Source organism: Natator depressus, chromosome 17, assembly GCF_965152275.1.
Source record: "Natator depressus isolate rNatDep1 chromosome 17, rNatDep2.hap1, whole genome shotgun sequence".
Taxonomy (NCBI): Eukaryota; Metazoa; Chordata; order Testudines; family Cheloniidae; genus Natator; species Natator depressus.
This window is the reverse complement of record NC_134250.1, coordinates 24359381-24384635: the sequence shown is the minus strand read 5'-3', so window position 1 is coordinate 24384635 and position 25255 is coordinate 24359381. Positions and strand designations below refer to the sequence as shown.

At 54.4% G+C, this 25255-nt stretch overlaps 1 protein-coding gene across 2 annotated transcripts in view; it reads right to left on the bottom strand.

Annotated features, from left to right (window-relative positions):
- ELN (elastin) overlaps positions 1–25255 on the bottom strand; it is a 109307-nt gene that overhangs the window by 39404 nt on the left and 44648 nt on the right. For both annotated transcript variants that reach the window (XM_074974725.1, XM_074974726.1), the window contains exons 14-21: positions 24328–24438; positions 17295–17342; positions 16476–16592; positions 16334–16381; positions 10991–11107; positions 10849–10896; positions 825–1001; positions 683–730 (exon numbers count right to left, since the gene is read on the bottom strand). In XM_074974725.1, the coding sequence (XP_074830826.1) occupies positions 683–730; positions 825–1001; positions 10849–10896; positions 10991–11107; positions 16334–16381; positions 16476–16592; positions 17295–17342; positions 24328–24438 (714 nt within the window). The remainder of the gene's footprint in view (positions 1–682; positions 731–824; positions 1002–10848; positions 10897–10990; positions 11108–16333; positions 16382–16475; positions 16593–17294; positions 17343–24327; positions 24439–25255) is intronic.

Here is a 25255-nt window from a genome sequence, read left to right as displayed (position 1 = left end):
CACATGGCAGTGCCGGCTTGAGGTCAGTGAAGCCAACTCAGCCAGCCTTGCACCGCACAGATTCCCCCTACACCAGGAATTCCCCATGGCCCTTCTCTTCCTTCTTGCATCCTGCAGTGTGCGCTTGACGGATTGGGAACTGTGGCCATTATGTATGAAGTGGATTCACACAGGCTGATGATAGAGCTGAAAAGATCATGCTCTGGGCCCTGGCGAGGGGCTCTGGGAATTCACTGACCGGCACATCCCAAACGGCTTCGTCCGCAGCCCTCCAAACTGAGCCGTGGGGCAGCAGCCTGCCCAGAGTAACAGGGGAATGCGCTCTGCGCTGTCACACTGTCTGAAGCTTCCCCATGCTTTCTACCGGCTGCAGGGAGCCTGGCTTGTAGTCGGAGCTGGGCTCCCAACTCGCTTGCTGGCCACCGTGCGCCCCATTGCCAGTGGACCTCAGGCAGGAGCTCTCTATGCCACGTGCTGCAGGACAGGGTGAAGCTCCATGGGGAACGGGGAGAGGAGGGATGTGAATATATCCCAGACATGCCAGTGGCTCCACTGATTGCTCCCAAAGGGACAGACTGTCTCTGGGCTCGGATCCAAGTAGCTACACACTTCCAGGAGTGACAGGCGGGCACCCCATCACCATGGGCTGCACGGAGGGAGAAGGGGGAGGGAGCCAGCTTACCGTACTTGGCGGCTTTTGCTGCTGCTGCCGCTCCGACTGGGATTCCAGCTGTTTGGGACACAGTAGAGAGAGAGTCAGGGCTCTGAGATGGGGAGAACACAACCCCACAGGCCCATCGGTCAGTCGAATTGTGCAACTTCACCTCCAACTCCTGGGACACCGCCGACACCGGGCACCACGCCAGGGACACCGCCGACACCGGGCACCACGCCAGGGATACCGCCGACACCAGGCACCAAGCCAGGGACAGCGCCGACACCGGGCACCAAGCCAGGGACAGCGCCGACACCGGGCACCAGGCCTCCAACACCAGCCGCTCCTGCAGAGTTAGAGGAGAGAAACCCAGTCCTGGTCAACGCAAATACCCTAAGTGCCCAGTGGAGCCAGGCCAGTGCTATTCCGCTGCTGTGCGCTCCCATCATGTCAGACACACCAAAGGAAGGGGCACTGTAAACATCCTGCGCCATCCTGCCCATTCATCTCAGCAATATACTAGAAGGACAGTCCGATGGGATAGGAATTCATTCTCCAAGGGAATGAAACATCTGCTCCAGCAGGAAGTAGGGAGGGTGTTAAAAGGCAACTGCTAAAGATAAACAAATGTGCCGGACTGGATAACCTACACTCAAGAGTTTTAAAGAGCTGGCCGAGGAGGTGCCAGCGCTCTTAATGTTGATGTAATAAATCTTCAAACCTGGGCAAGTCCCAGAAGACTAGCAAAATGCCAATGTGTGCCAGTATTCAAATGGGAAAGTGGGACAGAATCATCAAATCATAGAATCATAGACTTTAAGGTCAGAAGGGACCATTATGATCATCTAGTCTGACCTCCTGCACAATGCAGGCCACAGAATCTCACCCACCCACTCCTGTAACCAACCCCTAACCTATGTCTGAGCTTCTGAAGTCCTCAAATCATGGTTTAAAGACTTCAAGGTGCAGAGAATCCTTCAGCAAATGACCCGTGCCACACGCTGCAGAGGAAGGTGAAAAACCCCTAGGGTCTCTGCCAATCTGCCCTGGAGGAAACTTTCTTCCTGACCCCAAATATGGCAATTAGTTAAACCCTGAGCACGTGGGCAAGACTCACCAGCCAGACACCTAGGACTCACCAGCCAGACAATCTGTAGTAACTCAGATCCCACCCTATCTAACATCCCATCACACGCCATTGGGCATATTTACCGCTAATAGTCAAAGATCAATTCATTGCCAAAATTAGGCTATCCCATCATACCATCCCCTCCATAAACTTATCAAGCTTAGTCTTGAAGCCAGATATGTCTTTTGCCCCCACTGCTCCCCTTGGAAGGCTGTTCCAGAACTTCACTTCTCTGATGGTTAGAAACCTTCATCTAATTTTGAGTCTAAACTTCCTGGTGGCCAGTTTATATCCATTTGTTCTTGTGTCCACATTGGTACTGAGCTTAAATAATTCCTCTCCCTCTCCGGTATTTATCCCTCTGATATATTTATAGAGAGCAATCATATCTCCCCTCAGCCTTCTTTTGGTTAGGCTAAACAAGCCAAGCTCTTTGAGTCTCCTTTCATAAGACAAGTTTTCCATTCCTCGGATCATCCTAGTAGCCCTTCTCTGTACCTGCTCCAGTTTGAATTCATCCTTCTTAAACATGGGAGACCAGAACTGCACACAGTATTCCAGGTGAGGTCTCACCAGGGCCTTGTATAACGGTACTAACACCTCCTTATCTCTACTGGAAATACCTCGCCTGAGGCATCCCAAGACCGCATTAGCTTTTTTCACGGCCATATCACATTGGCGGCTCATGGTCATCCTGTGATCAACCAATATTCCAAGGTCTTTCTCCTCCTCTGTTACTTCCAAGTGATGCGTCCCCAGCTTATAACCAAAACTCTTGTTATTAATCCCTAAATGCATGACCTTACACTTCTCACTATTAAATTTCATCCTATTACCATTACTCTAGTTTACAAAGTCATCCAGATCTTCCTGTATGATATCCCAGTCCTTCTCTAAATTGGCAATACCTCCCAGCATTGTGTCATCCACAAACTTTATTAGCACGTTCCCACTTTTTGTGCCAAGGTCAGTAATAAAAAGATTAAATAAAATTGGTCCCAAAACCGATCCCTGAGGAACTCCACTGGTAACCTCCCTCCAGTCTGACAGTTCACCTTTCAGTGTGACCTGTTGTAGTCTCCCCTATAACCAGTTCCTTAGCCACCTTTCAATTTTCATGTTGATCCCTATCTTTTCCAATTTAGCTAAAAATTCCCCATGTGGAATCGTAACAAACGTCTTACTGAAATCGAGGTAAATTAGAACCATTACGTTTCCTTTGTCTAAAAAATCTGTTACCTTCTCAAAGAAGGAGATCTGGCTGGGTTGGCAGGATCTACCTTTTGTAAAACCATGTTGAATTTTGTCCCATTTACCATTGACCTCAATGTCCTTAACTACTTTCTCCTTCAAAATTTTTTCCAAGACCTCGCATACGACAGATGTCAAACTAACAGGCCTGTAGTTACCTTGATAACTTTTTTCCCCTTTCTTAAAAATAGGAACTATGTTAGCAATTCTCCAGTCATACGGTACAACCCCTGAGTTTACAGATTCATTAAAAATTCTTGCTAATGGGCTTGCAATTTCATGTGCCAATTCCTTTGATATTCTTGGATGAAGATTATCTGGGCCCCCTGATTTAGTCCCATTAAACTGTTCGAGTTTGGCTTCAACCTCAGATGTTGTAATATCTACCTCCATATCCTCATTCCCATTTGTCATCCTACCATTATCCCTGAGCTCCTCATTAGTCTCATTAAAGACTGAGGCAAAATATTTGTTTAGATATTGGGCCATGCCTAGATTATCATTCAATCCAATCCACTTCCCTAACTAATTTCCTTAATTTTTTAAAGTTAGCCCTTTTGAAATCAAAAACCCTAGTCACAGATCTATTTTCGTTTATCCTTCCATTCAGTTTGAACTGAATTAGCTCATGATCGCTCGAACCAAGGTTGTCCCTTACAACCATGTCTTCTTTGAGGTCCTCACTGCTCATGAAAACTGAAACTAAAATGGCATCCCCTCTAGTCGGTTCAGGAACTCCTTGGTGAAGGAATCCATCAGCTATTGCATCCACGAAAATCTGAGCCCTATGTCACGGAGTCCCTGGGCGATGCTCTGGAACTGCTCCCCATGAAGCCAGGCAGGACTCTGGGGCAGTCGCCTTTCTGTGAGCAGCCTGTCTTCAGGACACACAGCTCACACGGCTTCCAACTTCCTGGGTCTGACCTCGGAGCATTCAGCATCCTCTGCCCCTCCGTGCGCTTCCCACAGCGAGTCCGCACAGGTGGGGTCCTGGGGATGCCAGAGGGTCCTGCACCCCAACTTCGCAGTCAGACGTGACTCTCAGCCAGCCAGTAAAACAGAAGGTTTATTAGACGACAGGAACATGGTCTAAACAGAGCTTGTAGGTGCAGAGAACCGGACCTCTCAGCTGGGTCCATTTTGGGGGGCAGTGAGCCAGACAACCATGTCTGCACTTCACTCCATGTCCCAGCCAGCCCCAAACTGAAACTCCCCCCAGCCCCTCCTCCCCTGGGCTTTGTTCCTTTCCCAGGCCAGCTCACCGGACTCCTGTGTTCTCCAACTCTTTAGCTCTCACCTTGCAGGAGGGAAGGGCCAGGCCATCAGTTGCCAGGAAACAGGGTGTCGGCCATTCTCTGTGTCCAGACCCCTGCACACACTTGCCCTCTAGGGCTCTGCAATGATCATACACCCTTACCCCACCACCTAGATACTTAAGAACTGCATAGGGGAAACTGAGGCACCCCCACATTATTCAGAGGAAACTTTAAGAACAGTCCCGTTTCGTCACATCTCTCCCCCCTTCGAGATCGAACTGAGCGGGGTCACTTTAGCCGGTGACCTGGGAAAGTTCGAAGCCACCAACGTTCCCATGGATGACCCAGTATCTCTCCCATTCCTTGGTAGGAGTTACACCAGGCCCTTCCAGTTTCACGCCCTCCCTTAGGTCGGGGTGGTCGATAGCACTTGCAGGCCGCATGTGGGAAGGTTTATGAGGCCCGTGCCCTTTGGCGACCCCCAAAACCGCAGGGGGTCAAACTGGGATTGGGTCTTCTCCCCAACAAGCTGGCCAAACACAGCCACTTGGTTAGAGGACTGTTTAACTTTCTTAACAGCTTTTACTTCATCTGAGACCTTCTCAAAGCTATCCACACTGGGTCTTTCAACAGGAAAGTCAGTGGATCCATTCACAACAGAAAATTTTTGGCTGTTAGGAACTGAAACTTTCTGGATTAAATCACTTTCACACCCTTCAGTTGCAGTAAACTGCTTGCAAAGACTTCATGAGGATTCCTTTCCCTAGGGCTTTTCTATGCAACAATTCACCCCTCACAGAAATTCTGCCCTTACCCTCTTTACCGAGGGCTTCCTCTAGAGGAACACTTTCCTGAGCAACAACAGACTCTTTCTGGGTCTCCCTTACATCCAGAATTACCTCTGGCCCATCTGGCGGATTCCTACACAATCCCCTTTCAGGCAAACTGACAGACTTCCTAGATAAAAGGTCAGAAGTATTCTCCTTCCCTTTGCCACACACAAGTTCAGGAATCTTTTCCTTCTTGCTACAGGTTTCCACACCCTCAGTAGGTAACACAATCACATCACCTTCATGCTCTCCTTGTGCCCTGGCTAGGATCTCACCCTGATTAGACAGAGTTGCGACACCCTTTCCCAACAACACACTAGCAACAGGCAAAATACAAGCACCAGAATTGTCTGGTCTCTGGGATTTTGCATAGACACTAACTGGATGCGACCTAGTTACAGGGCCATTCTCCCGAGCAGACACAAACTTAGGACCCTTCTCTTCCTGGGCTTTAGCTGAATCCAGAACCAGCTCTGAGACAACTGCACTACCCTCAGCCATCACAGGCTGAAAGATAAAGAAGAGCCGGAGACACTTTCTCCTTTCCCAGACACACAGCTTCGGATCTCATTCCCCTTGTACCAGCACACAAGGCTGGTCACAGACAACTGCTTGGAGATCAGGGTAGCTCCCTCCATAGGCAAGTCAATACCCCTGACAGACACAGGCACGTTTCCTTCACTGTCACACTTCTCCACCCAGGTAATAGGTAAGGTCCAGGGACACTCATCTTCCACTCTCCTGGCCTTCCCACCCTGCTGACTAGACACAGCCATCATCTCACAAGGCTGCCTAGGCTCATCTAGACTTTCCTTACCCAGCACCTTGCCACTCCCAACAGATGTCCTGCCCTGCCTGTGTCTCCCCCCACTCAGCTGGGGTCTCAGCTCCCACTGTGCTCAGTGCTGCCCTTGCTGTCCCAGTGGGGGTAGGCAGCGAGCTCCCTGCTTTCCTCACTGCATCAGAGCCAGGGTGAGCCCCTCCTCTGGTGTGCAAGGGGGCGGGGAGCATCTCTCTGTCCCACCCAACCCCAGGTGTCTGGTTACAGGCAGGCAGGTAGCCTGAGCCTAGCCGCTCCTCCCCCCTGCCAGCCCGGTCATCTGCATTTTCACTGACCATTTCCCTCTCCACCGATTGGTTCCCTGGATTCAAATTCAAACCCTTGGCAGTTATCGGAGCAGGACCTGGATCCTGTCCCAAAGAGACACAGTCGCCCCGCAACAGGGTCTCGCAGCTGGTGTCCTGGAGAACCCCAACGACCAGCCAGCCCCACCCCTCCTGGGTCTACACAGGGATCTGGGCCATAGGGAGGGCGAGGGGCTTTGTCCCTGGGACCCTCACCCAGCTCACACAGCCCCTCAGCATCTGGTGAGGCTGCACCACCCAGGGCCTGACAACAGTTCTCTCTGTCCCAGGATCTCGCCATCCCAGGAATGTCTCCCCATTGACCATCACCTTCCGCTCCCACTGGGGGTCCGAGGGGCCTGGCCCCAGGAGACTCCACACAGACATATAGGCTGGGGTCAGGAGTGGGAGCCTGTCCACCTTCCCACCCATCTGGCTGACGGAGTCTATGGCCTTGGGACCCAGTAAGGGAGCTAGACACCGGGGCTTTTCCACAGGGTCCCCCTGGTTCAAATCGCCAGCCTGCTGAAAGGCAGTGAGGTGGGCATCCACATCCCCCTCCTCCTTAACCAGGGGCAACAATTTAGTCTCGAGGTTCCCTGCGGAACTGGCCCCCCGGGGTCTATCCCCGCTCATCCCTGGGAGGTCCCCTAGGCCTCTCCGCTCCCCCACCGCCAGTTCATGCTGCTGCTGCTTCTGCAGCTCTTTCTCGGGCTCTCGCTGTCTCTCACAGTCCTCTTGCTCTCTCGGACTCAGCTCCAATCCCGTCCGTCTCCGATCCCCGGATGGGGAACCCAATTGTGAAGACCCTCGTCTGGTCGGGGACAGGAGTCTTGGGGATGCCTGGCTCCCACTCCAGCTGCTCCCAGATCCATCTATAGCCCCATTTGGGGTCAGGAATCTGTTCCTTAGAGCGGTCATCCTCCTCCAGCTGCACGATTAACTGTGCCTTGGTGAACTTTCCAATGCGCAACCCTTCCTTTCTGCACAGGGTTACAATGTCCTTCTTAAGGAGACCGTGACAGGCCATCACTCCACTCTTCCCAAGTTGTTGTGGACTCCACAGGCCTGTGTGCTCTCAGCTTCCCAAGGTTTCCAGGGAGAACCCCTAGTGTGCCAGCCCTTCTCGAGGTCACCACCTCTTTCCCACGGTCGAGCTGCAGACTCCTCCGCCCCTGGGACCACTCGCTGCAATCCCCAGGGGAACCCTGTTACTGCAAAAGTCCTTCTCTCTCTCAAGGCCAAGCCGCAGGCTCCTCCGCTCCTGAGACTGCTCACCGCAGTTCCCAGGGGGACCCCATTACTGCACAATTCTTCTCGCTAGTCACACACTCCCAGGGGTTAACCGTCTCCCGAAACCACTCCTCTCTGAGCCTTCAGCACGCCTGGTCCTCGTCAATCCCCCTTCGTTTTACTGCTCCCCAGTCACTTACTGCAGGAAGTGCCATCCATGGGGTGCAGTACATCCCACAGCTGCCACCAGTTGTCACGGAGTCCCTGGGCGATGCTCTGGAACTGCTCCCCATGAAGCCAGGCAGGACTCTGGGGAAGTCGCCTTTCTGTGAGCAGCCTGTCTTCAGGACACAAAGCTCACACGGCTTCCACCTTCCTGGGTCTGACCTCGGAGCATTCAGCATCCTCTGCCCCTCCGTGCGCTTCCCACAGTGAGTCCCCCCAGGCGGGGTCCTGTGGAAGGCAGAGGGTCCTGCAGCCCAACTTCGCAGTCAGACGTGACTCTCAGCCAGCCAGTAAAACAGAGGTTTATTAGATGACAGGAACATGGTCTAAAACAGAGCTTGTAGGTGCAGAGAACAGGACCCCTCAGCTGGGTCCATTTTGGGGGGCAGTGAGCCAGACAACCACTTCTGCCCTTCTCTCCATGTCTCCAGCCAGCCCCAAACTGAAACTCCCCCCAGCCCCGCCTCCTCTGGGCTTTGTGCCTTTCCCGGGCCAGGAGGTCACCGGATTCCTGTGTTCTCCAACCCTTTAGCTCTCACCTTGCAGGGGAGAAGGGCCCAGGCCATCAGTTGCCAGGAAACAGGGTGTCGGCCATTCTCTGTGTCCAGACCCCTGCACACACCTGCCCTCTAGGGCTCTGCAATGATCATACACCCTTACCCCACCAGCTAGATACTTAAGAACTGCATAGGGGAAACTGAGGCACCCCCACACTATTCAGAGGAAACATTAAGAACAGTACCACTTCGTCACACCCTATTATTATTACGAGCACTAGTCCTCCAGTCTATATCTGGGAAGTTAAAGTCTCCCATGATCACACAATTCCCATTAGTATTTACTTCATTAAAAACATTAAGGAGGACTCTATCCATATCCAGATCGGATCCTGGTGGTCTATAGCACACCCCAAGCACTATCCCAGGGGAGGCTCTAGTGCAGGGGCGGGTAAACTTTTTGGCTTGAGGGCTGCATTGGGCTTCGGAAATTGTATGGAGTCTGGTTAGGGGAGGGTGTGCCTCCCCAAACAGCCAGGCATGGCCCAGCCCCTTATCCCTCCTGCCCCCGGCTTCTCGCCCCCTGTCGCCCACCCCGGGACTCCTGCCCCATCCATCCCACCCTGCTCCCTGACCGCCCCCAAAACCCCCACCCCTGACTGCCCCCCGGACCACTGCCCCATCCAACCCCTTCTCCTTCCTGACTACCCCCACCCCCCGGGACCCCTACCCCATTCAACCCCCCACCCCCTGACCGCCCCGACCCCTAGCCATACTCCCGCCCCCGGACCACCACCCCCCAAACTCCCCTGCCCTCTATCCAACCCCCCGGCTCCCTGCCCCCTGACCACGCTGCCTGGAGCACCGGTGGCTGGTGGCGCGGCTGCACCAGGACAGGTAGCCAGGCCGCCCGGCTGGAGCCAGCCTAGAGACTGGGTCAGGCCAGGCCCCAGGAGCTCGCAGCCCCCCAGCCCGGAGCATCGTGCTGGCAGCGCAGTGAGCTGAGGCTGCGGGGGAGGGGGAACAGCAGGGGCGGGGCCGGGGGCTAGTCTCCCAGGCCAGGAGCTCAGGGGCTGGGCAGGAGGGTCCCGCAGGCCGGATGTGGCCCGTGGGCCGTAGTTTGCCCACCTCTGCTCAAGTAGCTTTCTTCCCCGATGTGATTTTTGCCCAGACAGACTCTCTCTTATCCATTCCATCACTTCTAATTTCTTTACAGTCGACCTCGTCATTGATATACAATGCTACTCCACCACCTTTGCCTTTATTTCTGTCTTTCCTGAACAGCACATGCCCTTCCACCCCTGTACTCCAGTCATGGAGTCCAGGGATGACCTGGGGAGCTATAGGCCAGGTAGCCTGACATCAGTCCTGGGCAAAGTCATGGAAGGGCTGATATGGAATGCAGTCAGGAAAGTATTAAGGATAGCAGCATCCATGTCATCCCTACAGTTAGGGAGACAAAGGAAACTATATGGCCATAACAAAGGGAGGACTGGACCCTTCGTGGTGCCCGGTCAGAGCGCAGATGAAGTGGGAGGCCAACGGGGGCCAGTCTTTGTTCCCAGGGCCTCAGCACTTGGCCCAAGACTAAGATAAGGTGCGAGGGGAAACTTTAATTTACATTGCTGGCGATAGGTCCCTCTGGGACCAAGTGCCAGTGGGAAATCTAGCTCTGGGAGATGCCCTCCTTTTGCTCACTTTGACCCCCTGTCTCCTCCCTCATCTGACACCCCCTCCTCCATCCCAACATGCCCTTCCCCTGATCACCCATCCCCTGGCTCATCTGACATCCCCTCCTTCACTCCAACACGCCCCTCCCCCCACAACCCTCCCCTCCTTCTCCTGACAGCCCTCCTCTCTCACACCTTGACACGCGTCTCCTCTCCCTCACTTGAAGTGCCCTGTCCCTCCTTCAGCAGAGACCCCTTTTCCTTTCCCCCAGCACACCCCCTGCCTCACCCAGCACCACATGGCAGTGCTGGCTTGAGGTCAGTGAAGCCAACTCAGCCAGCCTTGCACCGCACAGATTCCCCCTACACCAGGAATTCCCCATGGCCCTTCTCTTCCTTCTTGCATGCTGCAGTGTGCGCTTGACGGATTGGGAACTGTGGCCATTATGTATGAAGTGGATTCACACAGGCTGATGATAGAGCTGAAAAGATCATGCCCTCGGCCCTGGCGAGGGGCTCTAGGAATTCACTGACCGGCACATCCCAAACGGCTTCGTCCGCAGCCCTCCAAACTGAGCCGTGGGGCAGCAGCCTGCCCAGAGTAACAGGGGAATGCGCTCTGCGCTGTCACACTGTCTGAAGCTTCCCCATGCTTTCTACTGGCTGCAGGGAGCCTGGCTTGTAGTCGGAGCTGGGCTCCCAACTCGCTTGCTGGCCACTGTGCGCCCCATTGCCAGTGGACCTCAGGCAGGAGCTCTCTATGCCACGTGCTGCAGGACAAGGTGAAGCTCCATGGGGAACGGGAGGGGAGGGATGTGAATATATCCCAGACATGCCAGTGGCTCCACTGATTGCTCCCAAAGGGACAGACTGTCTCTGGGCTCGGATCCAAGTAGCTACACACTTCCAGGAGTGACAGGCGGGCACCCCATCACCATGGGCTGCACGGAGGGAGAAGGGGGAGGGAGCCAGCTTACCGTACTTGGCGGCTTTTGCTGCTGCTGCCACTCCTGCTGGGATTCCAGCTGTTTGGGACACAGTAGAGAGAGAGTCAGGGTTCTGAGATGGGGAGAACACAACCCCACAGGCCCATCAGTCAGTCGAATTGTGCAACTTCACCTCCAACTCCTGGGACAGCGCCGACACCGGGCACCACGCCAGGGACACCGCCGACACCGGGCACCACGCCAGGGACAGCGCCGACACCGGGCACCAGGCCTCCAACACCAGCCGCTCCTGCAGAGTTAGAGGAGAGAAACCCAGTCCCGGTCAACGCAAATACCCTAAGTGCCCAGTGGAGCCGGGCCAGTGCTATTCCGCTGCTGTGTGCTCCCATCACGTCAGACACACCAAAGGAAGGGGCACTGTAAACATCCTGCGCCATCCTGCCCATTCATCTCAGCAATATACTAGAAAGACAGTCCGATGGGGTAGGAATTCATTCTCCAAGGGAATGAAACATCTGCTCCAGCAGGAACTAGGGAGGGTGTTAAAAGGCAACTGCTAAAGATATACAAATGTGCTGGACTGGATAACCTACACTCAAGAGTTTTAAAGAGCTGGCCGAGGAGGTGCCAGCGCTCTTAATGTTGATGTAATAAATCTTCAAACCTGGGCAAGTCCCAGAAGACTAGCAAAATGCCAATGTGTGCCAGTATTCAAATGGGAAAGTGGGACAGAATCATCAAATCATAGAATCATAGACTTTAAGGTCAGAAGGGACCATTATGATCATCTAGACTGACCTCCTGCACAATGCAGGCCACAGAATCTCACCCACCCACTCCTGTAACCAACCCCTAACCTATGTCTGAGCTACTGAAGTCCTCAAATCACGGTTTAAAGACTTCAAAGTGCAGAGAATCCTTCAGCAAATGACCCGTGCCCCACGCTGCAGAGGAAGGTGAAAAACCCCTAGGGTCTCTGCCAATCTGCCCTGGAGGAAACTTTCTTCCTGACCCCAATAATGGCAATCAGTTAAACCCTGAGCACGTGGGCAAGACTCACCAGCCAGACACCTAGGACTCACCAGCCAGACAATCTGTAGTAACTCAGATCCCACCCTATCTAACATCCCATCACACGCCATTGGGCATATTTACCGCTAATAGTCAAAGATCAATTCATTGCCAAAATTAGGCTATCCCATCATACCATCCCCTCCATAAACTTATCAAGCTTAGTCTTGAAGCCAGATATGTCTTTTGCCCCCACTGCTCCCCTTGGAAGGCTGTTCCAGAACTTCACTTCTCTGATGGTTAGAAACCTTCATCTAATTTTGAGTCTAAACTTCCTGGTGGCCAGTTTATATCCATTTGTTCTTGTGTCCACATTGGTACTGAGCTTAAATAATTCCTCTCCCTCTCCGGTATTTATCCCTCTGAAAAATTATCGAGAGCAATCATATCTCCCCTCAGCCTTCTTTTGGTTAGGCTAAACAAGCCAAGCTCTTTGAGTCTCCTTTCATAAGACAGGTTTTCCATTCCTCGGATCATCCTAGTAGCCCTTCTCTGTACCTGCTCCAGTTTGAATTCATCCTTCTTAAACATGGGAGACCAGAACTGCACACAGTATTCCAGGTGAGGTCTCACCAGGGCCTTGTATAACGGTACTAACACCTCCTTATCTCTACTGGAAATACCTCGCCTGAGGCATCCCAAGACCGCATTAGCTTTTTTCACGGCCATATCACATTGGCGGCTCATGGTCATCCTGTGATCAACCAATACTCCAAGGTCTTTCTCCTCCTCTGTTACTTCCAAGTGATGCGTCCCCAGCTTATAACCAAAACTCTTGTTATTAATCCCTAAATGCATGACCTTACACTTCTCACTATTAAATTTCATCCTATTACCATTACTCTAGTTTACAAAGTCATCCAGATCTTCCTGTATGATATCCCAGTCCTTCTCTAAATTGGCAATACCTCCCAGCATTGTGTCATCCACAAACTTTATTAGCACGTTCCCACTTTTTGTGCCAAGGTCAGTAATAAAAAGATTAAATAAAATTGGTCCCAAAACCGATCCCTGAGGAACTCCACTGGTAACCTCCCTCCAGTCTGACAGTTCACCTTTCAGTGTGACCCGTTGTAGTCTCCCCTATAACCAGTTCCTTAGCCACCTTTCAATTTTCATGTTGATCCCTATCTTTTCCAATTTAGCTAAAAATTCCCCATGTGGAATCGTAACAAACGCCTTACTGAAATCGAGGTAAATTAGAACCATTACGTTTCCTTTGTCTAAAAAATCTGTTACCTTCTCAAAGAAGGAGATCTGGCTGAGTTGGCAGGATCTACCTTTTGTAAAACCATGTTGAATTTTGTCCCATTTACCATTGACCTCAATGTCCTTAACTACTTTCTCCTTCAAAATTTTTTCCAAGACCTCGCATACGAGAGATGTCAAACTAACAGGCCTGTAGTTACCTTGATAACTTTTTTCCCCTTTCTTAAAAATAGGAACTATGTTAGCAATTCTCCAGTCACACGGTACAACTCCTGAGTTTACAGATTCATTAAAAATTTCTTGCTAATGGGCTTGCAATTTCATGTGCCAATTCCTTTGATATTCTTGGATGAAGATTATCTGGGCCCCCTGATTTAGTCCCATTAAGCTGTTCGAGTTTGGCTTCAACCTCAGATGTTGTAATATCTACCTCCATATCCTCATTCCCACTTGTCATCCTACCATTATCCCTGAGCTCCTCATTAGTCTCATTAAAGACTGAGGCAAAGTATTTGTTTAGATATTGGGCCATGCCTAGATTATCATTCAATCCAATCCACTTCCCTAACTAATTTCCTTAATTTTTTAAAGTTAGCCCTTTTGAAATCAAAAACCCTAGTCACAGATCTATTTTCGTTAATCCTTCCATTCAGTTTGAACTGGAATTAGCTCATGATCGCTCGAACCAAGGCTGTCCCTTACAACCATGTCTTCTATGAGGTCCTCACTGCTCATGAAAACTGAAACTAAAATGGCATCCCCTCTAGTCGGTTCAGGAACTCCTTGGTGAAGGAATCCATCAGCTATTGCATCCACGAAAATCTGAGCCCTATTATTATAACGAGCACTTGTCCTCCAGTCTATATCTGGGAAGATAAAGTCTCCCATGATCACACAATTCCCATTAGTATTTACTTCATTAAAAACATTAAAGAGGTCTCTATCCATATCCAGATCGAATCCTGGTGGTCTATAGCACACCCCAAGCACTATCTTAGGGGAGGCTCTAGTGCAGGGGCGGGCAAACTTTTTGGCCTAAGGGCTGCATTGGGCTTCGGAAACTGTATGGAGTCTTTTTAGGGGAGGGTGTGCCTCCCCAAACAGCCAGGCATGGCCCAGCCCCTTATCCTTTCCCCCCCCGGCTTATCCAGCCCCCTGTCGCCCACCCCGGGACTCCTGCCCCATCCATCCCACCCTGCTCCCTGACCGCCCCCAAAACCCCCACCCCTTACTGCCCCCCGGACCACTGCCCCATCCAACCCCTTCTCCTTCCTGACTACCCCCACCCCCTGGGACCCCTACCCCATTCAACCCCCCACCCCCTGACCGCCCCGACCCCTAGCCATACTCCCGCCCCCGGACCACCACCCCCCAAACTCCCCTGCCCTCTATCCAACCCCCCGGCTCCCTGCCCCCTGACCACGCTGCCTGGAGCACCGGTGGCTGGTGGCGCGGCTGCACCAGGACAGGTAGCCAGGCCGCCCGGCTGGAGCCAGCCTAGAGACTGGGTCAGGCCAGGCCCCAGGAGCTCGCAGCCGTCCCGCCCGGAGCTTCGCGCTGGCAGCGCAGTGAGCTGAGGCTGCGGGGGAGGGGGAACAGCAGGGGCGGGGCCGGGGGCTAGTCTCCCAGGCCAGGAGCTCAGTGGCTGGGCAGGAGGGTCCCGCAGGCCGGATGTGGCCCGTGGGCCGTAGTTTGCCCACCTCTGCTCAAGTAGCTTTCTTCCCCGATGTGATTTTTGCCCAGACAGACTCTCTCTTATCCATTCCATCACTTCTAATTTCTTTACAGTCGACCTCGTCATTGATATACAATGCTACTCCACCACCTTTGCCTTTATTTCTGTCTTTCCTGAACAGCACATGCCCTTCCACCCCTGTACTCCAGTCATGGAGTCCAGGGATGACCTGGGGAGCTATAGGCCAGGTAGCCTGACATCAGTCCTGGGCAAAGTCATGGAAGGGCTGATATGGAATGCAGTCAGGAAAGTATTAAGGATAGCAGCATCCATGTCATCCCTACAGTTAGGGAGACAAAGGAAACTATATGGCCATAACAAAGGGAGCACTGGACCATTCATGGTGCCCGGTCAGAGCGCAGATGAAGTGGGAGGCCAACGGGGGCCAGTCTTTGTTCCCAGGTTCTCAGCACTTGGCCCAAGACTAAGATAAGGTGCGGGGGGAAACTTTAATTTACATTGCTGGCGATAGGTCCCTCTGGGACCAAGTGCCAGTGGGAAATCATCTGTAGCAGAACCTAGCTCTGGGAGATGCCCTCCTTTTGCTCACTTTGACCCCCTGTCTCCTCCCTCATCTGACACCCCCTCCTCCATCCCAACATGCCCTTCCCCTGATCACCCATCCCCTGGCTCATCTGACATCCCCTCCTTCACTCCAACACGCCCCTCCCCCCACAACCCTCCCCTCCTTCTCCTGACAGCCCTCCTCTCTCACACCTTGACACGCGTCTCCTCTCCCTCACTTGAAGTGCCCTGTCCCTCCTTCAGCAGAGACCCCTTTTCCTTTCCCCCAGCACACCCCCTGCCTCACCCAGCACCACATGGCAGTGCCGGCTTGAGGTCAGTGAAGCCAACTCAGCCAGCCTTGCACCGCACAGATTCCCCCTACACCAGGAATTCCCCATGGCCCTTCTCTTCCTTCTTGCATCCTGCAGTGTGCGCTTGACGGATTGGGAACTGTGGCCATTATGTATGAAGTGGATTCACACAGGCTGATGATAGAGCTGAAAAGATCATGCCCTGGGCTCTGGCGAGGGGCTCTAGGAATTCACTGACCGGCACATCCCAAACGGCTTCGTCCGCAGCCCTCCAAACTGAGCCGTGGGGCAGCAGCCTGCCCAGAGTAACAGGGGAATGCGCTCTGCGCTGTCACACTGTCTGAAGCTTCCCCATGCTTTCTACCGGCTGCAGGGAGCCTGGCTTGTAGTCGGAGCTGGGCTCCCAACTCGCTTGCTGGCCACCGTGCGCCCCATTGCCAGTGGACCTCAGGCAGGAGCTCTCTATGCCACGTGCTGCAGGACAGGGTGAAGCTCCATGGGGAACGGGGAGAGGAGGGATGTGAATATATCCCAGACATGCCAGTGGCTCCACTGATTGCTCCCAAAGGGACAGACTGTCTCTGGGCTCGGATCCAAGTAGCTACACACTTCCAGGAGTGACAGGCGGGCACCCCATCACCATGGGCTGCACGGAGGGAGAAGGGGGAGGGAGCCAGCTTACCGTACTTGGCGGCTTTTGCTGCTGCTGCCGCTCCGGCTGGGATTCCAGCTGTTTGGGACACAGTAGAGAGAGAGTCAGGGCTCTGAGACGGGGAGAACACAACCCCACAGGCCCATCAGTCAGTTGAATTGTGCAACTTCACCTCCAACTCCTGGGACAGCGCCGACACCGGGCACCACGCCAGGGACACCGCCGACACCGGGCACCACGCCAGGGACAGCGCCGACACCGGGCACCAGGCCTCCAACACCAGCCGCTCCTGCAGAGTTAGAGGAGAGAAACCCAGTCCCGGTCAACGCAAATACCCTAAGTGCCCAGTGGAGCCGGGCCAGTGCTATTCCGCTGCTGTGTGCTCCCATCATGTCAGACACACCAAAGGAAGGGGCACTGTAAACATCCTGCGCCATCCTGCCCATTCATCTCAGCAATATACTAGAAGGACAGTCTGATGGGATAGGAATTAATTCTCCAAGGGAATGAAACATCTGCTCCAGCAGGATCTAGGGAGGGTGTTAAAAGGCAACTGCTAAAGATATACAAATGTGCCGGACTGGATAACCTACACTCAAGAGTTTTAAAGAGCTGGCCGAGGAGGTGCCAGCGCTGTTAATGTTGATGTAATAAATCTTCAAGCCTGGGCAAGTCCCAGAAGACTAGCAAAATGCCAATGTGTGCCAGTATTCAAATGGGAAAATGGGATGACCTGGGGAGCTATAGGCCAGGTAGCCTGATATCAATCCTGGGCAAAGTCATGGAAGGGCTGATATGGAATGCAGTTAGGAAAGTATTAAAAATGGCAGCATGCCATTTAGTATGGTCTTACAGAGAAGACAGCCTGTGAAACAAGCCTGGCATTGTTTGGGATGAGAATACAAGTCTGGGTAACAAGGGCAACTATGTGGCCATAACAAAGGGAGGACTGGACTCTTCATGGTGCTGTGTGCATTGAAGGCCATCTTACCGTACTTGGCTGCTTTTGCTGCTGCTGCTGCCGCTGGGGTTCCAACTCCTGGGGATAAAGGAAGGAGAGGAAATCTCAGAAACCTGACACCACACAGACACAGAAAGCAGAAGGCACATCGCTGAGCCAGCTAAGCACATTCACCTGCCACACCTGCAGGCCCTGGGTTGCCCCCAATACCGGGCACCAAACCAGGAACTGCACTGACACCAGGCACCAGGCCTGGGGAACCACCAGCCCTGGCAGGGCTCCAGCACCTGCAGAGAGCAACAGGAGTGAGACACAGCATGAAGTAAGAGCACAGGGAGGAGAACTAGTCCTCTGAGGGGAGAGGAGGGAAGTCCAGGAAAACGGAAACCATGCGTGTCACGGAGTCCCTGGGCGATACTCTGGAACTGCTCCCCATGAAGCCAGTCAGGACTCTGGGGCAGTCGCCTTTCTGTGAGCAGCCTGTCTGCAGGACACACAGCTCACACGGCTTCCACCTTCCTGGGTCTGACCTCGGAGCATTCAGCATCCTCTGCCCCTCCGTGCGCTTCCCACAGCGAGTCCGCACAGGCGGGGTCCTGGGGAAGCCAGAGGGTCTTGCCCCCCAACTCCGCAGTCAGATGTGACTCTCAGCCAGCCAGTAACACAGAGGTTTATTAGACGACAGGAACATGTTCTAACACAGAGCTTGTAGGTGCAGAGAACCGGACCCCTCAGCTGGTCCATTCTGGGGCTAGTGAGCCAGACAACCACGTCTGCACTTCACTCCATGTCCCAGCCAGCCCCAAACTGAAACTCCCTCCAGCCCCTCCTCCTCTGGGCTTTGTCCCTTTCCCAGGCAAGGAGGTCACCTGATTCCTTTGTTCTCCAACCCTTTAGCTCTCACCTTGCAGGGGGGGAAGGGCCAGGCCATCAGTGGCCAGGAAACAGGGTGTCGGCCATTCTCTGTGTCCAGACCCCTGCACACACCTGCCCTCTAGGGCTCTGCAATGATCACGCACCCTTATCCCAACCCGTAGATACTTAAGAACTGCATAGGGGAAACTGAGGCACCCCCACACTATTCAGAGGAAACATTAAGAAAAGTCCCATTTCATCACATCTCCCCCCCCTTTGACATCGAACTGAGCAGGGTCACTTTAGCCGGTGACCTGGGGAACTTTGAAACCACCAACATTCCCGTGGATGCCCCAGCATCTCTCCCATTCCTTGGTAGGAGTTACACCAGGCCCTTCCAGTTTCACGCCCTCCCTTAGGTCGGGGGTGGTCGATAGCACTCGCAGGCCGCATGTGGGAAGGTTTATGAGGCCCGTGCCCTTTGGCCACCCCAAAACCGCAGGGGGTCAAACTGGGATTGGGTCTTCTCCCCAACAAGCTGGCCAAACACAGCCACTTGGTTAGAGGACTGTTTAATTTTCTTAACAGCTTTCACTTCGTCTGAGACCATCTCAAAGCTATCCACACTGGGTCTTTCAACAGGAAAGTCAGTGGATCCATTCACAACAGAAAATTTCTGGCTGTTAGGAACTGAAACTCTCTTGATTAAATCACTTTCACACCCTTCAGTTGCAGTAAACTGCTTGCAAAGACTCCATGAGGATTCCTTTCCCTAGGGCTTTTCTATGCAACAATTCACCCCTCACAGAAATTCTGCTCTTACCCTCTTCACCGAGGGCTTGCTCTAGAGGAACACTTTCCTGAGCAACAACAGACTCTTTCTGGGTCTCCCTTACATCCAGAATTACCTCTGGCCCATCTGGCGGATTCCTACACAATCCCCTTTCAGGCAAACTTACAGACTTCCTAGATAAAAGGTCAGAAGCATTCTTCTTCCCTTTGCCACACACAAGTTCAGGAATCTTTTCCTTCTTGCTACAGGTTTCCACACCCTCAGTAGGTAACACAATCACAACACCTTCATGCTCTTCTTGTGCCCTGGCTAGGATCTCACCCTGATTAGACAGAGTTGCGACACCCTTTCCCAACAACACACTAGCAACAGGCAAAATACAAGCACCAGAATTGTCTGGTCTCTGGGATTTTACATAGACACTAACTGGATGCAACCTAGTTACAGGGCCATTCTCCCGAGCAGACACAAACTTAGGACCCTTCTCATCCTGGGCTTTAGCTGAATCCAGAACCAACTCTGAGACAACTGCACTACCCTCAACCATCACAGGCTGAAAGGCCCCTTCTGTCTGCTCCACAGACAAAGAAGAGCCGGACACACTTTCTCCTTTCCCAGACACACAGCTTGGGATCTCATTCCCCTTGTCCCAGCACACTAGGCTGGTCACAGAGAACTGCTTGGAGACCGCGGTGGCTCCCTCCACAGGCAAGTCAATACCCCTGACAGACACAGGCACGTTTCCTTCACTGTCACACTTCTCCACCCAGGTAATAGGTAAGGTCCAGGGACACTCATCTTCCACTCTCCTCGCCTTCGCACCCTGCTGACTAGACAAAGCCATCATCTCACAAGGCTGCCTAGGCTCATCCAAACTTTTCTTACCAAGCACCTTGCCACTCCCAACAGATCCCCTGCCCTGCCTGTGTCTCCCCCCACTCAGCTGGGGTCTCAGCTCCCACTGTGCTCAGAGCTGCCCTTGCTGTCCCAGTGGGGTAGGCAGCGAGCTCACTGCTTTCCTCACTGCATCAGAGCCAGCGTGAGCCCCCTCTCCAGTGTGCAAGGGGGGCGGGGAGCCCCAGGGGTCTGGTTACAGGCAGGCAGGTAGCCTGAGCCGAGCAGCTCCTCCCCCTGCCAGCCAGGTCATCTGCATTTTCACTGACCATTTCACTCTCCACCGATTGGTTTCCTGGATTCAAATTCAAACCCTTAGCAGTTACAGGAGCAGGGCCTGGATCCTGTCCCAAAGAGACACAGTCGCCCCACAACAGGGTCTTGCAACTGGTATCCTGGAGAACTGCAACGGCCAGCCAGCCCCACCCCTCCTGGGTCTGCACAGGGATCTGGGCCATAGGCAGGGCGAATGGTTCCATCCCTAGGACCCTCACCTAGCACTTCAGCATCTGAGGCTGCACCACCCAGGGCCTGACAACAGTTCTCTCTGTCCCAGGATCTCGCCATCCCAGGAATGTCTCCCCATTGACCATCACCTTCTGCTCCCACTGGAGGTCCGAGGGGCCTGGCCCCAGGAAACTCCACACAGACATATAGGTTGGGGTCAGGAGTGGGAGCCTGTCCACCTCCCCACCCATCGTGCTGATGGAGTCTATGGCCTTGGGACCCAGTAAGGGAGCTAGACACCGGGGCTTTTCCGCAGGGTCCCCCTGGTTCAAATCGCCAGCCTGCTGAAAGGCAGTGAGGTGGGCATCCACATCCCCCTCCTCCTTAACCAGGGGCAACAATTTAGTCTCGAGGTTCCCTGCGGAACTGGCCCCCCGGGGTCTATCCCCGCTCATCCCTGGGAGGTCCCCTAGGCCTCTCTGCTCCCCCACCGCCAGTTCATGCTGCTGCTGCTTCTGCAGCTCTTTCTCGGGCTCTCGCTGTCTCTCACAGTCCTCTTGCTCTCTCGGACTCAGCTCCAATCCCGTCCGTCTCCGATCCCCGGATGGGGAACCCAATTGTGAAGACCCTCGTCTGGTCGGGGACAGGAGTCTTGGGGATGCCTGGCTCCCACTCCAGCTGCTCCCAGATCCTGCTATAGCCCCATTTGGGGTCAGGAATCTGTTCCTTAGAGCGGTCATCCTCCTCCAGCTGCACGATTAACTGTGCCTTGGTGTACTTTCCAATGCGCAACCCTTCCTTTCTGCACAGGGTTACAATGTCCTTCTTAAGGAGACCGTGACAGGCCATCACTCCACTCTTCCCAAGTTGTTGTGGACTCCACAGGCCTGTGTGCTCGCAGCTCCCCACGGTTTCCAGGGAGAACCCCTAGTGTGCCAGCCCTTCTCGAGGTCACCACCTCTTTCCCAGGGTCGAGCGGCAGACTCCTCCTCCCCTGGGACCGCTCGATGCAATCCCCGGGGGACCCTGTTCCTGCAAAAGTCCTTCTCTCTGGTCACACACTCCCAGGGGTTAACCGACCCCTGAAACCGTCTCTCTCTGAATCTTCAGCACGCCTGGTCCCCGTCAATCCCCCTTCTTTTTACTGCTCCCCAGTCACTTACTGCAGGAAGCGCCGTCCACGGGGTGCAGTACATCCCACCTCTGCCACCAGTTGTCACGGAGTCCCTGGGTGATGCTCTGGAACTGCTCCCCATGAAGCCAGGCAGGACTCTGGGGAAGTCTCCTCTCTGGGAGCAGCCTGTCTGCAGGACACACAGCTCACACAACTTCCACCTTCCTGGGTCTGACCTCGGAGCATTCAGCATCCTCTGCCCCTCCGTGCGCTTCCCACAGCGAGTCCGCTCAGGCGGGGCTCCTGGGGAAGGCAGAGGGTCCTGTACCCCAACTTCACAGTCAGACGTGACTCTCAGCCAGCCAGTAAAACAGAGGTTTATTAGACGACAGGAACACGGTCTAACACAGAGCTTGTAGGTGCAGAGAACCGGACCCCTCAGCTGGGTCCATTCTGGGGCTAGTGAGCCAGACAACCATGTCTGCACTTCACTCCATGTCCCAGCCAGGCCCCAAACTGAAACTCTCTCCAGCCCCTCCTCCTCTGGGCTTTGTCCCTTTCCCAGGGCCAGGAGGTCACCTGATTCCTTTGTTCTCCAACCCTTTAGCTCTCACCTTGCAGAGGGGAAGGGCCAGGCCATCAGTTGCCAGGAAACAGGGTGTTGGCCATTCTCTGTGTCCAGACCCCTGCACACACCTGCCCTCTAGGGCTCTGCAATGATCATACTCCCTTCTCCCACCCCCTAGGTACTTAAGAACTGCATAGGAGAAACTGAGGCACCCCCACACTATTCAGAGGAAACATTAAGAACAGTCCCACTTCGTCACAATGCGACCTGTTCTGTCCTGGGCAGGCATGAAGAGCAGACTGGCCTCTCGCTCCAGGAACATCCTGCTTCACCAGTGCGGCTAGAGCCCAGCTTGGATTGGCAGCTTTTTTTGGAGTGAGAAGGAAGCCCCAGTTCCGGGGTGCCCCCTCCCAGGCCTCCATCCAGGAACCGGTTCTGGAGTGCCATCAGCACCACAAAGGGACGATGGAGTGAGCAGGGCGTTTCGCCTCCATCCAAATCCACCCTGGACACCCACGACTGAAAAGGGCTGCCCAAAGAGCGCACCCTTTGCAGGAGAAAGCTGGGAGAGATGTCCAAGCTCAAGCCTCCCCGCGGCTCTGTGGGGCCAGCCTATCCCAGCCTGGGATGGGACACATCTCTGTGTGCCCTCTGGGCTAAAGCCCTGGGAGCCAGGACGCCAGGCTGGAGCTAGGTTTCAGAGTAGCAGCCATGTTAGTCTGTATCAGCAAAAACAACGAGCAGTACCTGTGACACCTTAGAGACTAAGAAATTTATCTGGGCATAAGCTTTCGTGGGCTGGAACCTCCGATCCTGCAGCATGCCGCGCACCAGGGACCTGATTGTCCTGGTTACACTTTGCACAGCAGGTCACTCCAGAGCAGCAACACTAGTGATACTGGAGGAGAACCTGCCCTAGCCTTTGCGTTTATAAGGCGGGACAGCGATGTTGGAACACAGCTGACGGCCTGGGAAGGATTCCCTGTGCCGTGGGGCAACAGGCATTGCCTGCACTCAGAAGTGCTGTACTCAGAGCTGCCATGAGAGGTCCTCTGGCTGACAAGCTGTGAATCAATGGAGCTGGTTGAGGAGTGAGGAGCAGGAGCCCTTTGTGCACAGGCTAGTGCACTGCACTGATGCCGTGGCTTGCGGGTGCTCCGAGTGAAGGACCCTACTGCAGCTAGACACAACCGGCGCCCAGCGTTGCTGAGGAAATGAATGTGACGTGTGCAGCCCCACTGAAACCAGGGGCTGCCTCTTAGCTGACTGCTGGAGGGGAAACAGAGCTGTGTCGCATGCACATGCACCGTCGCTCGTACACTCACACACAACACTGCCTGGGAGCAGGGCTTTCCAAAAGCAAAGATCGCACACTCCCCCCAACTCCCAAGAGAAAGCAGCTGCTGTCGTGGAGCTGAAAGGTCCTGGGGAAACACATTACAACACACAGCTAGCAGAATGGAATCTACCCGGACAAGCTGCTCTCCTCCCCATCAATGCTCCGCTGGTGCAGATCGGCTCGGAGTTACACCAGTGTGAATGCACAGACCTCCTCAGTGACCCCCGAGAGCTTCTCCTGCTGACATAGCTACCGCCACTCACAGGGGCTGGAGTAATTCAGGCGACGGGAGAGCTCTCCCATCTGCACTAGCAGCCCTACAGTGGCACAGCTGCACTGTAAGCTGTCTAGTGTAGCCATAGCCTGGGTTACCATGAGCTCAGCTGTGCAGGTCTCAGAGGGAGCTATAAAAAAAAGCTGTGAAACATCATGGCTTTAAAGTCTGATATCAGAGGCCCTTCTAGTGCAGGAAACAAGTGCAGAATATCCCATCAGGCCGCAGAAATCCCCCTTTGCAGGCAGGGGATAACGTTCCCTCTCTTGCCCTGCAGGGCTGGGTAACCTGGCTTTAAATCAGGACAGAGAAGAGCTGTCCCTGGGGCAGGGCTGAGTCCTGCCTACCCTGGGCCGTGGCATCCTCTGTCCTCTGAAACTGCTCCGGGTGGGTCCGTCCCGGGGAGGTGGATTGTGCGCGCAGGGCAGATGAAAAGGTCAAAGGTGCTCCATAAACCCATTTATCTCATGGCTCAGCTGTTTGCCCTATGGTGCTGATTCATCACAGAGACTCTGTGCCAGGCATGGCACAAGAGGGACGCAGCACCTCCTGGCCAGCAACTGCCCGAGCCAGCCCTTAGGAGCTGCTTGTCCCAGTGGGCCTGCGGGGAACAATCAGAGCCCACTCACCATACGCTGCTGCTTTTGCTGCTGCTGCCTGGCTTCCAGCTCCTGGGTCACAAGGGAAGAGAGTCAGGGCTCTGAGATGGGGAACGCAGGCTCTGAGATGGGGAACGCAGCCTCACAGGCCCATCGGCTGGGCTAGTCAAGCACATTTACCTGCAACCCCTGGGACACCTGCAACTCCAGGGAGACCCCCAACGCCAGGCACCAGGCCTCCGAGACCTCCGACTCCGGGGATGCCAGCAGCACCAGGCACGACACCAGCACCTGCAGAGAGCACAGGAGCCAGACGAGCATTGGCACTCTGGTGCAGGGAGTGCAGAACGGCCCAAATCCCAGCAGAATCAGTGGCCAGGGTTACAAAGTCAGGGTCCACTCCAGAGTGAATGGAGCAGCAAGCTCCCCGCAGTGTCCCGGAGGGGCCCCGCTCACCAGGCATCCCTACCAGTGCCCCTGCCTGGTGTGGAACGGCACAGTGAGGCCAGGCCTCCCAGCCCCCCATCCAGGCAGGGCTCGCAGAGAACGTCGTTCTCTCCGGCTATACTGTGTCGCCCCATGCACCAGTCGTTACGTCCTTCATGGTGCACCTTCTCCCAGCTGGACGCGAGGCCTGGATGGCAGCGCAGGGCTGGAGGAGCGTGCCCAGGCTGACATGCTGGGCCCATTAGTCCCTGTTGCCCTGTATCATTGCTGAGTCTAACACCACAATGGCGCTGCTGCCAAAGAGGCCTGGGACAGAGCAGCCCACATGCCCCTGCCGGCCAGAGCGGTGCAGGACGTGAGCACACACATGCTGCCCGCCCCCTCCGGGTGGCAGGGGAAGTCCAGTGGGACACCAGCACCTGGCCTTCAGGGGACCCCTCTCCTGGATCTCCAACTGGGTTCACTGGTCCTGCAGTGGGACCTCAACCCTACCCTGGGGCACTCCCAGCCTCACATCCCTAGGCTTTCCCCACTGCCCCATGCTGTGAGCTGCGGCCCCACCTGCTCTGCAGTGCCATGGCTCACAGTGAGGGCTCTGCCGGGCTGTACTGGGCGGTGCAGGGACAGTCTGAGGGGCACACCCCAGAGCTGTGGTTGGCAG